Below are 16,074 nucleotides of genomic sequence, written 5' to 3'. Positions count from 1 at the left end.
CCATAACCGTGCATTTAGCTGGATTTCAACCACACTCACTCTCAATTCTAATCCCTTCTCTCTCTCTCTCTTCCAGTTTTTGCTCTCGCTCTCATCCATGGCTACTCAAGGTCAAGTAATCACGTGCAAAGGTACTCTCTATGTCTATGTTTAAATGCATATATGCGTGTGATATGTGAAACGTTGAAATCACTATGGTTGTGATCTCTGTATGGATGCAATGGAAATGCAAAAGCTGCGGTGGCCTGGGAACCCAATAAGCCTCTGGTGATCGAGGACGTTCAGGTGGCTCCGCCGCAGGCCGGGGAAGTCAGAATCAAGATCCTTTTCACTGCTCTCTGCCATACCGATGCCTACACTTGGAGTGGCAAGGTATTACTGTTTTCATGCTAGATTGCTGACTTACGATTATTGTTTAGTTTTAGTACAAATTTTTTGGTGTTTTACTTTATCTGTTTTTACTTGTCCATTTATCTATCTCTCGTATACACATAGACACACAGATATAGACACACGCACGCTTAGAGTAGGAGGGAGGGAGGAGTGGGATTTTTTGTTATTTTGGAGGTGGGGATGCAGGGAGGGGGGTGGAAATTAAGTACAATACCAAACCTTTGTGTGAATTTCTATGCTTCCAGCGCTTCTATCATTAATGTCGACATTTTTATTTTCAAGTGATCTATTTAATTTTTACTTATATTCTGATGTGGAAACATTTTATCTGTCTTATAGGACCCTGAAGGTCTCTTCCCATGCATCCTTGGCCATGAGGCTGCTGGGTATGTTAAGTGGACATATATCATAACAGATGTTAACTATTTATGAAGTTTTTTTATGATAGAAAAACAGATTAATTTATTTCAACACAGGATTGTGGAGAGTGTTGGTGAAGGGGTAACTGAAGTTCATCCTGGGGACCATGTTATTCCCTGTTACCAGGCAGAATGTCGAGAATGCAAGTTTTGCAAATCTGGGAAGACAAACCTCTGTGGCAAAGTTCGTGCTGCGACTGGAGTTGGAGTCATGATGAGTGATCACAAGAGCCGTTTCTCCATAAATGGAAAGCCTATCTATCATTTTATGGGAACCTCAACATTTAGCCAGTACACTGTTGTTCATGATGTCAGCGTTGCAAAAATTGATCCAAAAGCTCCTTTGGAAAAAGTATGCCTTCTGGGATGCGGTGTTCCCACTGGTAAGAATTTGTTGTACCACCTTGCAATATCTTAAATCTACTTTTTTGTGATTGTTCTGGTTAAGCAGCCCATACCTCTTTCAGTTACTTAAATAGGTTGTGCGGTATAGAAGTAAATAGAGTTGGTTAATTTATTCGGGACAAAGCCTAATCTTGATGGGGCCAACTTAGTTGTTTAGGCAAATTTATATATAAACTATATAGTTTGGATTAAAAAGTATAATAACAAAAGAATTTAAAACCGGCTAGGGGGGACATGCCCCCCATGTTTTCGTCTCTTCTGGGAGACATGTCGTTTTTTTTTTTTTTTTTTATAAGTAATCAAAGATAATATATTCATAAAAATATGCAAAGCCCAAGTACACAGGAAGTATACATGAAGAAGTGCCTAGTTTGAAGTTACAAAAGAAAGAAGAAGATCATGGATACTAAGACCATTACAAACTATGGCCCCCGCCCATGAGAACAATAACTTAAAAAATACAACTTTTAGCTCTTCCAGTGTTCTCTCCTGGTCTTCAAAGCTTCTTGCGTTTCTTTCCCTCCAAATACACCAACACAAACATATTGGTACCAACCTCCAAATTGCCGCTATTTGAGCATTACCGTATAGTCCTCTCCAGCTTGCAAGAAAATCCACCAATCTACACGACATAACCCAAGACAATCCAATCCTTGAGAAAAAATCATCCCACATGCCCTTGGCCACCTTACAGTGTAAAAGCAGATGATCAACTGACTCCCCATGCTTCTTACACATACAACACCAATCTAGGACAATAATCCGTCGTTTCCTCAAATTATCTATAGTAAGGATCTTGTCCAACGATGCAGTCCAAACAAAAAAGGCTGCTTTTGACGGGGCTTTCGTCTGCCAAATGCTCTTCCATGGATACATAGACTTACCGGGGTTCGTAAGCTTTTTATAAAAGGATCTGACAGAGAAAATACCTTTCTTAGAATGATTCCAAAGCATCTTGTCTCCGGTGCCCCCTGAAATGCTTGCAGAATATAATACCGCAAAGAACTCTGTAAAAGGCTCCAACTCCCAATCTTGGGCTGCCCTAGTGAAGTCAATATTCCATTGCTGGGTGCCATTTGAGAAGACCAGAAGCTCGGCTATCGATACCTCATTTTCTCTAGCTAGTGCAAAGATAGTAGGGAAGGTATCTCGTAGGCAATAGTTACCGCACCATTTATCAGACCAAAAGCGAACCCGCGACCCATCACCCACAACAATATGTTCATGTCCTCGAAAGGTCCCCCAAAGACTCCGAATGTTTTTCCACAACCCCACTCCATGAGTGCCTCGAACCTCATTCGAGCACCATCCTCCCCAAGCTTCCCCGAACTGTGAATCTACAACGGACTTCCATAAGGCCTCTCGTTCGGTTTGGTACCTCCACAACCACTTACCCAACAGAGCTTGATTGAATTTCATCAAGTGACGAATCCCCAAACCTCCCCCAGACAGTGGGGTACAAACTGTAGGCCAATTAACCAGGTGGAATTTGAACTCTTCCCCCAATCCCCTCCATAAGAAGTCCCTTTGTAGCTTCTCAATGCGGTTAGCCACCTTTGTAGGAAGCGGAAATAGAGACAAAAAGTAGGTGGGTAAGTTTGAAAGAGTGCTTTTGATCAAAGTTAACCTACCACCTTTCGACAAATATAGCCTCTTCCAAGCGGCCAATCTGCTCTCCACTCTTTCAATCACATCATTCCAAATCCTCACCGATTTGAAGGAGGCACCCAATGGTAAGCCAAGATACTTCATAGGAAGCGAAGATATCTTGCATCCCAAAGTAGTAGCTAAGATCTCCACATCGGGAACAACCCCCACTGGCACTAATTCTGACTTTGCAAGATTGATGCTCAAATCGGATACAGCAGCAAAACAAAGAAGTAACGCTCTCAAGGCTTGAACCTGGCCAAGTTGTGCACCACAAAAGATGAGCGTGTCGTCAGCAAATAGCAAATGGGAAATGTTGAGGACACCATTCCCCACCGCAAAGCCATGGAGTAGCCCCCCGTCCACCAGACCCTCAATCATTTTACTGAGTGCTTCCATGACAAATAAGAAAAGTAGGGGAGAAAGCGGATCTCCCTGTCTCAGGCCACGAGATGAGTTGAAGAAACCCACCGGTGTGCCATTTACCAAGATAGAGAAACGGACTGAAGAGATGCAAAATTCAACCCATTTTTGCCATTTCCCTCCAAAGCCACATCTACCAAGTAAGTAAAGTAAGAAATCCCAGTTGACATGATCATACGCTTTCTCCATATCTAACTTGCAAAGTAGCCCGGGTACACTAGACTTCAATCGACCATCCAAAACTTCGTTTGCGATAAGTGCCGAATCAAGGATTTGTCTCCCTTTGACAAACGCATTTTGTGGCTTTGAGATAAGTTTTTTCACCACCGAGCTCAATCTATTTGCTAATACTTTGGAAAGAATCTTATATACCCCATTCACAAGACTTATGGGGCGATAATCTCTCACTTCCCTCGACCCCACCTTCTTAGGGATAAGGGCTAAGAAGGTGGCATTGAGACTCTTTTCAAAGCTAGCATAAGTATGGAATTCATGAAAAAATTTCATTATATCTTTCTTGACCACCTCCCAACAAGTTTGGAAAAATCCCATAGTAAAACCGTCCGGACCAGGAGCCTTATCACTTGCCATGCCTCTAATAACCTTGCACACTTCCTCATCTGTAAAAGGCCTCTCTAGCCACCCTGCACTCTGCTGGTCTAGTGTGGAAAAAGATAGGCCATCCACTTTCGGTCTCCAGTTGTGCTCTTCAGATAGGAGTTGTTGATAGTATTGTTCAACGTGATTATTTATTACCGACTGATTCGAAGAAACTTCCCCATTCACCATCAACATATCAATAGCATTGTTCCTCCTATGAGAGTTGGCCATCTTATGGAAGAATTTCGTGCATTTATCCCCTTCCTTAAGCCAGAGCACCCTTGATTTTTGTCTCCATGAGATCTCCTCCATCAAAGTTAATCTTTCAAGATCAGCTACTACATGATTCTTTCGAGTTTTTTCAAGTTCAGAAAGAGATCTGGCCTCCTCCTCACCTTCCAGACCCTGTAACTCCTCCACCAGAGAGCGCCTCTGCTGGGACACATTACCAAAAACTTGTTCATTCCATTGCTTCAGGTCCTGTTTCAGTGCTTTCAATTTTTTTGCCAATATGAAGCTTGGAGAGCCTTGGAACGAGTAAGAAGTCCACCATTGTCTAACTCTGTCCACAAAACCATCAGTTTTAAGCCACATATGCTCAAATTTAAAATACCTTCTACCCCCTTGGATGCCACCACAGTCTAAAATGATGGGGAAGTGATCAGAGCATAAGCGGGGTAATCTTCTTTGTACTACATCGGGGAAGTGCGCCTCCCAATCTGGAGTAAGCAAGAACCTATCAATTCTCGACCAAGATGGGCAATCACGGTTGTTGGACCAAGTAAACGTGCCTCCTGATAGTGGAAGGTCCATGAGCTCCTGTTCTGAGATAAAGTCAGAAAAATCTCTCATGGCTGCTGTAAGGTGAGAAACACCCGACCTTTCGCTTGGGAAGCGAGAAATGTTGAAATCCCCCCCTATGCAACATGGTATCTCCCACCAACTTAGAACTCCGGCAAGTTCTTCCCACAAAAGTCTTCTCTTCGAGTCAAGATTTGGGCCATACACACCAACAAAAGCCCATTTGAAACCGTCATCTATATTAACAAAAGAACATGCAACCGTAAAATCACCCACACACTCCTCCACCCTTTCCACCACCCTTGTGTCAAACATAACAAGAACTCCCCCTGAAGCTCCTTTGGATGGTAGGAAAGACCACCCAACATGTTGTCCTCTCCATAGGCTACGAACTATTTGTCTTGAAATATCTTCCAACTTAGTCTCTTGTAAGCATATGATATCCCCCTTCCATTGACGAAGTAAATTTCTGACTTGGAGCCGCTTATTAGGGTCATGCAGCCCCCTCACATTCCATGATACTATTTTTGGTTTCATGGGACAACCATTTTACCCCTCCCCTTACACCGCTCTCGATTAGAGCTCTTCACTCCCTCATCTTCTATCATTGCCCATGATAGCCTTTTAAGTTCTCTTTCTCTCTTTTTAGCCGAAGCCAAAGACTGATCAGATTTGAGTTGAACATTTATAGCCTCAACGGCTGTGAGTAAAGCCAAAAATTCAGCTTCGAAGTCCCCGTAAGAAATCCCTACCATATGCTTAATATCCATCGCCATCTGGGTAACCCAATCTGACACATTGGGATGATAGGAGTAGAGAGGAGTAGGTTCATCCTCCCCTTCCTTGTTTGCTGCAAACAGCACCAAAGAACCAGCTTGCTCAGAAATTCTAGACTCATCTGCCATTTCCAAAGCCTGACAACCAACTTGATCTGAAGACCCAACAACCTGCACTGCCATGGAGAGAGGACCCAGTTCAGACGAAGCCGAATGCAGTGACTGAGCCACAGCAAGCCCCGACTGTCCAACCAACTCGGAATTCATCTCGAAGTTCTGGGCCACCGCCGGCAGACCTGACTTCACCTCTGACGACACTGGAGGAAGGCCAGACCCTGCCGGGAGACATGTCGTTAGAAAGTGCTAAGGAGTTAATCCAAGTATACTCCCTATGAATGCGTGTTCATAGATATAAGGATTTAACATTTTGTGATCAGACCATCTTAAGCATGCTCTGAGAGGAAATTATATATTCTTAGTTTCTCTTTAGCCTTCAATAAAGTTTTACCAGAAAATAGAAACTATCGTATATTCTTGTTGGGATCTCGACTATTCAGTCAACATTCACAATTTGCACCATGTATGAATTTGATTCATTCACTTCCTCATGGTTTCTGATATTCATTATTTTTAACCATCCCTTTCTCAATTGCAAAAAAAAAAAAAAACCAAAATGACAAGATTTGTAGGGATGGCACAGAGGATAAATCGGTAGAATACTCTGCTTACAACTTGGTTAAAAGATAGGCTGTGAATTAGGGGTGGGTAGCCCCCCCCCCCGCGCTCCAAATATATAATTATTTATTTATTTATATATATATAAATAAATATATTGTATATAGATATATACAATTTATTAAATACTTAAAATTGTATTCAAGTCATTGGATTGCCTTGGCCTCCTATATAAAGGTTAGCCTAGGAGGCCAAGACAATTCAAAATCTAACTCTAATGAGTTTAAGTTCTTTTTATATTTATAAATTTTAATTTATTATTTAAATTATATTATAATTTTGGTCTAAAAAAATATTTTTAGACCAATTTTTTTTTTTTTTTAAACACAGTGTGTTGGTCTAGGCGGGGAGCGGGTTAAAAATCCCAACCCCCCGCATGGTGCGGGGCGGGGTGCAAGGGAGGGTACCCCCCTCCCCGCACCATGCGGGTATCACCCCTATTGTGAACATTTTATATGTGGAAACATGGGCATCATTTTGGCCTCCTGTTTAATTATGTTGCAGAAGTTTTTAATTTCAGATAAAGTATGGACTGTTTGCTGACTTGTTATTCTGGCTTATGTAATTACACCTTTTGTCAAAGCGTGACATTTATAGATTCTGTTTTTCTATTCATAAAATAAAGAAAAAGAAAACTTGAATGTAAGTGAAAAGTGCATAACCAGTTTCCATATGACTTGCCTTTAATTTTCAGCAAATGTAGTTCTTTCGGGTTTTTTTTTTTTTTGTTGTTGTTGTTGGGGGGGAGTAGTGTTGCAGTTATCTGGAGCCATGGTTAAAACAACACTCTTATAATGGTAAATGCTCATGTGTGTTTGTCTTTGAAAACAAAATAGAAAAATAAATTATCTTTATATAAGCCACTTATCATGTGCAGATCCTAATTATTTTAATATTATGTTAATATTAAAATAAGATTAAATATTGTGTTATCGATCAAAAAAATTATTTTAATATTGTGTATCCTTTTAGGTCTTGGAGCTGTTTGGAACACAGCAAAAGTAGAATCAGGGTCAATAGTTGCTGTTTTTGGCCTTGGGACCGTTGGCCTTGCTGTAAGCTTGGTGTAGATTTTTTTGCATCATGTTCTTTAATCAATTTTAATGATTGATGAAAGAAGTAACTGACAGGTCGCAGAGGGTGCAAAGGCAGCTGGTGCTTCACGAATAATTGGCATAGATATTGACAGCAAAAAGTTTGAAAGAGGTACATCTTGAGTTCTCTCTTTCTTGACTTTTTCGTATAGCATGGTATTCTGATCTGATCTATTATGAAGCTTCCTAACTTACAGTCTCTTGAACATTAGCGTTGCTGCTTGTCTGTCAGCTCTGAGTAGTGAATGAGAAAAGAAGAAAAAGTAGTCGTGTACTTGAGGGAACTATACCCAAGAAAAAAGTTGTCATACTCTTTTATTCAATCTTTTGGATTTTGATAGTTTCCCTTTCTGTCTACAACATATGCAAGTATGTGATGATAGATCATGGTGTGGTGTTTGGCTCAAGCTAGATTTTCATTCTTTTCTAGGAAATGAATTTTTAAAGCAAGTTTTGGCAAGTTGTTGCTAGTGTTTTAAAACCAGTGAAGTATTATTTAAGTTGTTGCTGTCAAAACACTCAGAAAATCAAGAATACCAAGAGAATGTTTTTGGAAAAACTGTTTTTGTGTGTTTTCGCCTGCCTTTCATTCAACGTCAAAATCCCCTATACAAAAAAGTAGATAATAATCCTATATACGGAGTCTAACTGATTCCTCAAAATTAGCATCTATCTATCGTAAGATAATTTGTACAGCTAATATTAATAGAGTCCTAAATTGTATACATTCCTAAAATTGTATAAGTTAACATCCCCCCTCAAATTGATGCTGGTAAGTCAATCAGCAACAATTTGCGAACAAGAAATTGATGCCGCTGATGAGTCATTGCTTTGGTGAAGACATTGGCCACTTGGAGATTTGAAGAAATGTAAGTAAAAGATATCACCCGATTCTCCAATATATCTCGGATAGAATGACAATCAACCTCAATGTGCTTGGTGCGTTCATGGAAGACGGGATTAGTGGCAATCTGAATAGCACTAGTGTTATCAGCATGAAGAGGGATAGAATTAGTCTGAGGAAACCCAAGCTCCTCTAGAAGACCACAGAGCCATACAATTTCAGAACAAGCAGTAGACATGGCACGATACTCAGCCTCAGTAGATGATTTAGAAACACGATCTTGTTTCTTACATCTCCAAGAAATTAAGGTATCACCCAAAAATATACACCAACCTGTAGTAGATCAATGCATATCCAGACACTTAGCCCAATCAGCATCATTGTAGGCAACAAGTTGAAGAGATGAGCCTATAAGAAAGAATAATCCACGAGTCGGCGACCTTCGATAGCGGATAATACGGCAAACTGCATCAAGATGAAGGTGCCAAGGAGAAGATATAAACTGGCTGACCTGATGAACGACATAGGAGATGTTCGGGCGAGTTGTGGTCAAGTAGATAAGACTCCCAACCAAGCGCCGATAGAGAGTGGGATCATCCAGAAGATCTCCTTCATCTTTCCTGTATTTCACATTTACCTCCATAGGCGTATCAACAAAAGAAGTGTCCTCTAAACCAGCCAATGTGATAAGATCTTGAATATACTTATGCTGTTTCAAGAAAATACCATTGGCCCGATAATGAACCTCCAGTCCCAAGAAGTATGTGAGCTGACCAAGATCTTTCATATGGAAAGTGGCATGTAACATCTTCTGAAGCTTAGTAATCAAACCACAGTCAGTGCCAGTAATGATGATATCATCCACATAAACCAAGAGAATAACTATACCCGCATTTGACTTGTGGAAAAAAAGAGAGGAATCATACTGACTTTCTGTAAAGCTGAAGGTAAGAAGTGTACTACAAAACTTCTCAAACCAAAGAACGCTTGAGCTTACAAACATCATGAGTAGAAGAAATAGTCATACCAAATGGAAGCTTCATGTAGATCTCTTCTTGGAGATCACCATGAAGAAAAGCGTTCTTCACATTCATCCGATGTAGTTGCCACAACTGTGAAGCGACAATAGCTAAGATCGTTCGAATCGTGGTCATTTTGGCAACAGGAGCAAATGTCTCCTCATAGTCAACCTCATATTCCTATTTGTTACCCAGAGCTACAAGGTGAGCTTTGTATCGGTCCAAAGACCCATCAGAATGAAGCTTTACAGAGAAAATTCATTTGCTCCCAATAGGTTTGACTATAGGAGGGCAAAAAACAATATCCCAAGTATAATTCTCCTCAAGTGCTTGAAGTTCTGCTTGCATTGCATTTTGCCAACACTCATGTTCCATAGCCTATTTGTAGCAAGATGGAATGAAAATAGAGGATAAAGTAGCCACAAGAGAGATAGGGGAGGAGAAATCATACCGATCAGGGGGTCAAGAAGGACGAGTAGACCGGCAAAGAGTGGCGGAAGCAGGGGTAGGATTAGGTGTTGGGTCAAGATCTTGAGGGGGCACAGACGAAGTGGAACCAGACAAGGTTTGAACCTTTCCACAATTGTCGAGAAATCAGAAAAGCTAGGTAGAAGAGATAAAGATGTAGATGACAACTCAACATGAAATGGAAAGAAATATTGATTTTCAAAGAAAACCGTATTCGTAGAAACCCGTATACGATGAGCATGAAGATCATAACAAACATAACCCTTTCGAGGTAACCAAGAAAATCACACTTAACAGATTGAGCAGTAAGTTTATGTCGTTCATGAGCAGGGAAATGCACAAAACAAACACAACCAAATGCCCGAAGATCAGAATATGAAGGAGAATGGCCAAACAACTTAAAGAAAGGAGAAACATGATGTAACGTGGGAGATGGTAAGCGATTGATCAAATAAACCTAAGTAGAAAGCCCTTTACACCAAAAACGAAGAGGAACAAATGATTCAAGTAAAAGGGTTCTTACCACATCAAGAATGTGGCGATTTTTCCTCTCAACAACACCATTTCGTTGCGGTGTCGAAGGACAAGAACACTGAGAGGTGATCCCTTTGCTTTGAAGAAAGTCCTGAAACTCATTATACATATATTCTCCGCCAAAATCAGAGTACAAGACCTTGATGCTGGCAGAGAATTGAGTCTCAAGAAGTGCAAGAAAGTGCTTAAATACGGAAAAAACTTCAGCCTTGGCCTATAGGAAGTAAACCCAAGTAAAGCGACTAAAGTCATCAATGAAAGTAACAAAGTACTTATAACGCGCATGAGAAACAACAGGTGCAATCCCCCAAACATCACTATGAATAATATCAAAACATTGTGAGACACAAGATGCATGGTGAGGAAAAGGTAGTACTTTACTTTTGCCAAGTTTGCATGATGTACAATCAAAAGAAAAATCAAGAGAAGAACATGTTTTATTTTCCAATAAACCAGAATTAAACAAAGTACGAAGTACATCAGAGTTTGTCTGGCCTAGACATCTATGCCACATCTTATTTCCAGAACCAACAACATTATATGTAAAGGAAAGTAAAGGAAAACTAGGAATAATAGTGGAAAGAAATACATGAAGAGGAAAGAGTCGTCCCACTTTGGACCCTTCGCGATCATCTTTCCTGACACTTGATCCTGCACAATACAACCATAACGAGAGAAATGGACATTACAATTATTATCAACCAATTGAGCAATAGAAATAAGATTTGTGGAGAGGTCAAGAGACACAAAAACATTAATTAAGGAAGAGGAAAGATCACCAACATCACTGATAGGTAGAGAACTGCCATCAGCGGTGTTAATTTTCAAATTTCTATTATAATTTCTGACATTGGAAAGAGAAACAACAGTATTGGTTATATGGTTAGAGGCTCTAGAGTCAAAATACCATGGCGTAGAAGAAACTTTATGATTACCTAAGAACCCAAAAGCAGAAATGATCATTTGTTGTACCATTTCAGGAGTGTTCAGGTTTGCTAAGACTGTAGGAGCAGGAATAGGAACAACCGGTGAGGCAATAGACAATGCAGCAGAACTAGAGGCATCAGTGGAGGCATGATAAGTAGTACCCTGCTTCCTTTCAGGTCGAATGGGACAAACAGAGATGATATGACCCTGTTTCTTACGGTAGTTATAGAATTTCTTGGGCAATCCCGAACAATATGACCAAAAGCTTTACAACTAAAGCACTGGACAGCACGCATGTCTCTACCCTTATTCTTCCCTTATGCTGCATAAGCCACAGAAACATGTGCACTAACATTAGCCCGATGTTCCATGGCAGCTTGAGTTACGATGCGCTGCTCCTCACGAAGAAGTTCACTCAAACAAGCATCCAGAGATGGTATAGGATGTCGATTCATCAGATTAGATCGTGCAATTTCAAAATTGGAATGAAGTTTCATCAAGAATTGATCTCTCTTGCTTGTTTCATGCACTGCTTGAACAACAGAGAGAGCTGCAGCGGGAACATTAGCATAAACAATATCTGAATAATCAACCCAAAGATTTTGAAAACCAGAAAAATATTCCTCAATGGAGAGACTTCCCTGTGTGAAATTAGCCATCTCATACACCAATTGAAAACGCCGAGCCGTGTTGTCTTGATTGTAAACCTTGTTTAGATAATTCCACATGTTAGTGGCAGTTTTATAAGACCTCAAATTGAGAACAAGGTGAGGCTCAACTGAGCTAAGGATCCAGGTCATAACCCGAGCAGCCTTGATTTCCCACTTAGACAAAGCCACTACATCTATAGGTGCGGGATCACTTCCATCAATATGACCCCACAACTCTTTCCCTTTGACAAATAATTGAAACTGAAACTCCCAAGCAGAATAATTTTTGCCAGTAAAACAAATATGGAACGAGTCTAATTTATCGGAGGACATGATGGAACCAAGCATGAGAAAAAGCAAAACAGAAGTGTCACCGAAACAAACAAGTGTCAGGAAAAAAAAAATGAGAAGACAAAACAAGCACACCAAGAAGACTACACACGGATTGACCAAAGAAGACAAAACCGAGATTCCCAACCAAAACAGAGTGCCAAAAGAGGAAATCAAACTAGATCTTGCGCCGAAATCCAGAACGTGCCAAAATCAAAGCAGAACCAGAACTTGCACCGAAATCAAACCAGAACCAGACCTTGCGTCAAAATCAAACCAAAACCAGAACGTGCCGATAATTCACAAGAAATTCACAGATGCCCGCCGAAAGCCACAAGAAACTCTAGAGTTCGACTCAGACAGTGCCGATAGTCAGACGAGAGGCACCGAGAATCACACAAAAGACCAAACACAACCTCAGACAGCGCCGAAAATGCAAGAAAGGTAAAAAAAAAATCGTAGAAGACATGAAACTATGAACCTGCTCTTGATACCATGTCAAAACACTTAGAAAATCAAGAATACCAAGAGAATGTTTTTGGAAAAACTGCTTGTGTGTTTTCGCCTGCCTTTCATTCAACGTCAAAATCCCCTATACAAGGAAGTAGATAATAATCCTATATACGGAGTCTAACTGATCCCTCAAATTCAGCAAGTATCTATCGTAAGATAATATGTACAGCTAATATTAATAGTCCTAAATTGTATACATTCCTAAAATTGTATACATTAACAGTTGCGCACAACTTTTAAGTTTTAATTACAAAGGGCTGTGAACATCTATTTAATCTGAGAGAGCCGATCCTCTGCTCTCAAGGTAAGTTAGAGTGGAATGTCTCCCACAAAGAGGATTCTGTCATATTTTTATGACTTGCTGGTCATTTGCTTATATTTCTTTGTGACATGCAGCAAAGAATTTTGGAGTTACTGAATTTTTGAATCCAAAGGACCACGAGAAACCAATTCAACAGGTTATTGTTGATCTCACTGATGGTGGTGTTGACTACAGTTTTGAGTGCATTGGGAATGTCTCGGTGATGAGGTCTGCTTTGGAGTGCTGCCATAAGGTGAGTATTCTGCATGTATGGAATATGTAGGTTAATGGGTATCTGCATATATAGAATTCACCTGATTGCCAAAAAATTTCAGGGCTGGGGAACTTCAGTTATTGTCGGTGTTGCAGCATCAGGGCAGGAAATATGCACCCGTCCTTTCCAGTTAGTGACTGGTCGTGTCTGGAAAGGCACAGCTTTTGGTGGTTTTAAGAGCCGTTCCCAAGTTCCCTGGCTCGTGGAGAGGTACTTGAAGAAGGTAATATATTTGACATGTACTGAGTATGTGATTTTTTGTTACTTATCTAGTAGAGGGTATGAACTTATCTTTCCTCTTGAGTATTGCAGGAAATAAAGGTGGATGAATACATCACTCACAATTTGACTCTTGGGGAGATCAACGAGGCATTTGATCTGATGCATGAAGGCGGTTGTCTCCGGTGTGTGCTTGCAGTGCACGTTTAAAGTGATCTTATCAGTCTTATTCCAAGTTACTAGTGGAGTGAACTTACTGTTTTGCATTCCAAGAAAAAATAAGTGAGTGGATGCTGTTGATGAGTATAAATGGTTAACGTGAACAATATTCCCCTTTAAGATTGCCTTGTCTATCAATTATATGTGTTTGATGGGAATAGGGATCTTTCCTTATTGTGCTTAGCATTATGACATCTGCAATGAAAAATGATATGAAAGCAAGAGATGGCAAGTGTTGTTCTAAAAAACTCTGCCTTATTTCATTTCATAAAATCTAGAAGCACTTCTGCTTCTCTCTCCACTGGTCTTTGAAATAGAACTTAAAGAAGTAGAATATAATTTAGAAAAAGAAGAGTAAAAGGGGTGCTATCTTTATTCAAGTTATCTAAAGCATCAAATACAAAATCACAAAAAGATTGAAGCATATAGATTTTGAAACTTTCATTGTCAATATAAGACCCAAAAAGGTTCAGCAGTGAAACATTTCAGTTGAAACCTAAAAGAAACAAAGCATGACCACTTGCACAAGTTATTTAACTAATGGGAGACCAGTTTTCTGCCATAATTGTAAGAGCTATACAAGCTACGATGATAAAAATGGAGATCAAAATGCATTCAAATCAAATAACTGAGGAATCCTTGCTCGTCAAGTTGAGTCTGTTTTTCAGATTCGGAAGTTCAACTTCATCGCAATATTCGTAAACAAATCCACCATGGCTAGTCAAATCCATTCCTGCCATCTCCTCTTCTGTCGAAATCCTCAAGAGCTTCAGTTTGTGCAAAAACCAGAACAATGTCCCCATGGTAATGCTAACCCATAATGAAATCACCAAAATCTGGACTATGTGTGCTGCCAAGAGCTTTCCTCCACCTCCCATGAGCAGCCCATATGGCCGCCCTGGTATCCCCGGATAAACCTCGTTGACATATTCCTTCTTTGCAAACAAGGCAGTGAAAATTATACCCCAAGAGCCACACCCTCCATGAAGCTGTGCTGCCTCCAATGGGTCATCATACATAAATTTTTCTGCAAGCTTGTTGCACCCAATGAGAACCCAAGCGGCTACAAACCCACATACGATTGCAGCCCAAGGATCAACAACCGAACAGCCTGAGGTGATTGCTGCAAACCCACCAAGCAAACCATTGCAAACATCGGTCACATTCCAATGGCCAGAGAGCAAACGTTTCCCAAAGAGAGTGGTCAGTGCAGCTGAACATCCAGCAAGAGTTGTTGTAACTCCGGTTCTCCCAACAGCACTCCATTGTCCATAATAAGAACCGCTCTCTCCATAAGCCTTCGATATGTTGAGAAATGAACCAGGGTTGAATCCGTACCAGCCAAACCATAGCAGGAACGTCCCCAAAACAACCAATGTACCGCTGTGTCCGCGCAACGACACAGCTCGGCCGCCATGATCAAAGCGGCCAACGCGTGGTCCTTCAATGAGAGCACCCCATAAACCAGCCATGCCTCCAACCAAGTGAACAACTCCGGAACCAGCAAAATCAATGACCCCAGAACCAAACAAAAGATTATCAGACCGAGCAGGGCTTGCCCAACCATCCGCAGACCAGAACCAATGAGACACTATAGGATAGACCAAACCCGTCAAGAAAGAAGAATATATCAAATACGCGATGAATTGGGTCCGTTCCGCGATCGAACCGCTAGTGATTCCAGCCGCTGCAATGGCAAAAGCCCATTGATAAAGGAAGAAACCATAGTCAAAAGACGAGGAAGGAAACATCCCAAGGCCGAAGTAGTGTTCGCCAATGAACCCGTTTGATGATCCGCCAAAGGCGAAGGCAAAGCCGAAGAGATAGTAAAACAGGCCGCCGGTTGCAGCATCAAGGACATTGGTGAGCATGATGTTCATGGTGTTCTTGGCACGAACCGAGCCGGCGCAGAGCATGGCGAAACCAAGTTGCATGGAAAATACAAGGTACGCAGAGAAGAGAAGGTAGGTGTTATCAACAGCATAATTTGTGTCGACAAACTTGTTTGAAATGGCATCAAAGCGGCTACAAAGGTACTCAGCAGCGGCGCTGGCATTGGCTGCACCACCCAGTAGAGGGTGGAGATCTGCAGCAGAGCAGGTTATCGCAGCAGCCATGAGAAGAAAGGAACAAGCTTTGCTTTGATAGGGGAATTTGTTTGTTCTCCTTTTATAGTGAAAGAATCGTGGGGATTCCGAGTGCTGGGCGGCTGTATATAAAATGAGATTCGAAGAGATTCCATGGGGGACTAGCACACAAATGTGCAACGGAATCACGCGTAGAACGATAACAGAATCCCGTTATTAGGAAATCACCGTAACAGAATCTCAATCTTCGTTGACTAAAATAGGAGTAGTTCTATATACATACCTCCATTCTTTCATTTTACTTTAGAATAATTCTAAATTTAACAACGTCCTCAGATTATCTTCTGTTTTTCTAAAAAAATAACTCAAAGGTTAACCATCATTTTAAGTGAAAGT

General features: G+C 40.8%; 2 protein-coding genes across 2 annotated transcripts; one reads left to right on the top strand and one right to left on the bottom strand.

The window, feature by feature from the left end:
* Positions 1-13,839, top strand: LOC109020545 (alcohol dehydrogenase class-3-like). Its single transcript, XM_035683281.1, has 9 exons — positions 1-131; positions 236-372; positions 733-779; positions 870-1,195; positions 7,172-7,254; positions 7,330-7,405; positions 12,975-13,132; positions 13,215-13,376; positions 13,466-13,839. Exons 1-9 carry the CDS (start codon positions 98-100, stop codon positions 13,580-13,582), a joined length of 1,140 nt encoding a protein of 379 aa, XP_035539174.1. The 5' UTR covers positions 1-97; the 3' UTR covers positions 13,583-13,839.
* A 107-nt stretch (positions 13,840-13,946) lies between these two features.
* LOC109020544 (ammonium transporter 1 member 4-like) lies at positions 13,947-15,812 on the bottom strand. The gene has a single exon (XM_019003023.2). It carries the CDS (start codon positions 15,706-15,708, stop codon positions 14,212-14,214), a length of 1,497 nt encoding a protein of 498 aa, XP_018858568.1. The 5' UTR covers positions 15,709-15,812; the 3' UTR covers positions 13,947-14,211.
* Between the last annotated feature and the right edge of the window lie 262 nt (positions 15,813-16,074).

The sequence above is a fragment of the Juglans regia genome, chromosome 1 (assembly GCF_001411555.2).
Source record: "Juglans regia cultivar Chandler chromosome 1, Walnut 2.0, whole genome shotgun sequence".
Taxonomy (NCBI): domain Eukaryota; kingdom Viridiplantae; phylum Streptophyta; class Magnoliopsida; order Fagales; family Juglandaceae; genus Juglans; species Juglans regia.
The sequence above is the reverse complement of the archived record's forward strand: the minus strand, read 5'-3'. Positions and strand labels throughout refer to the sequence as shown.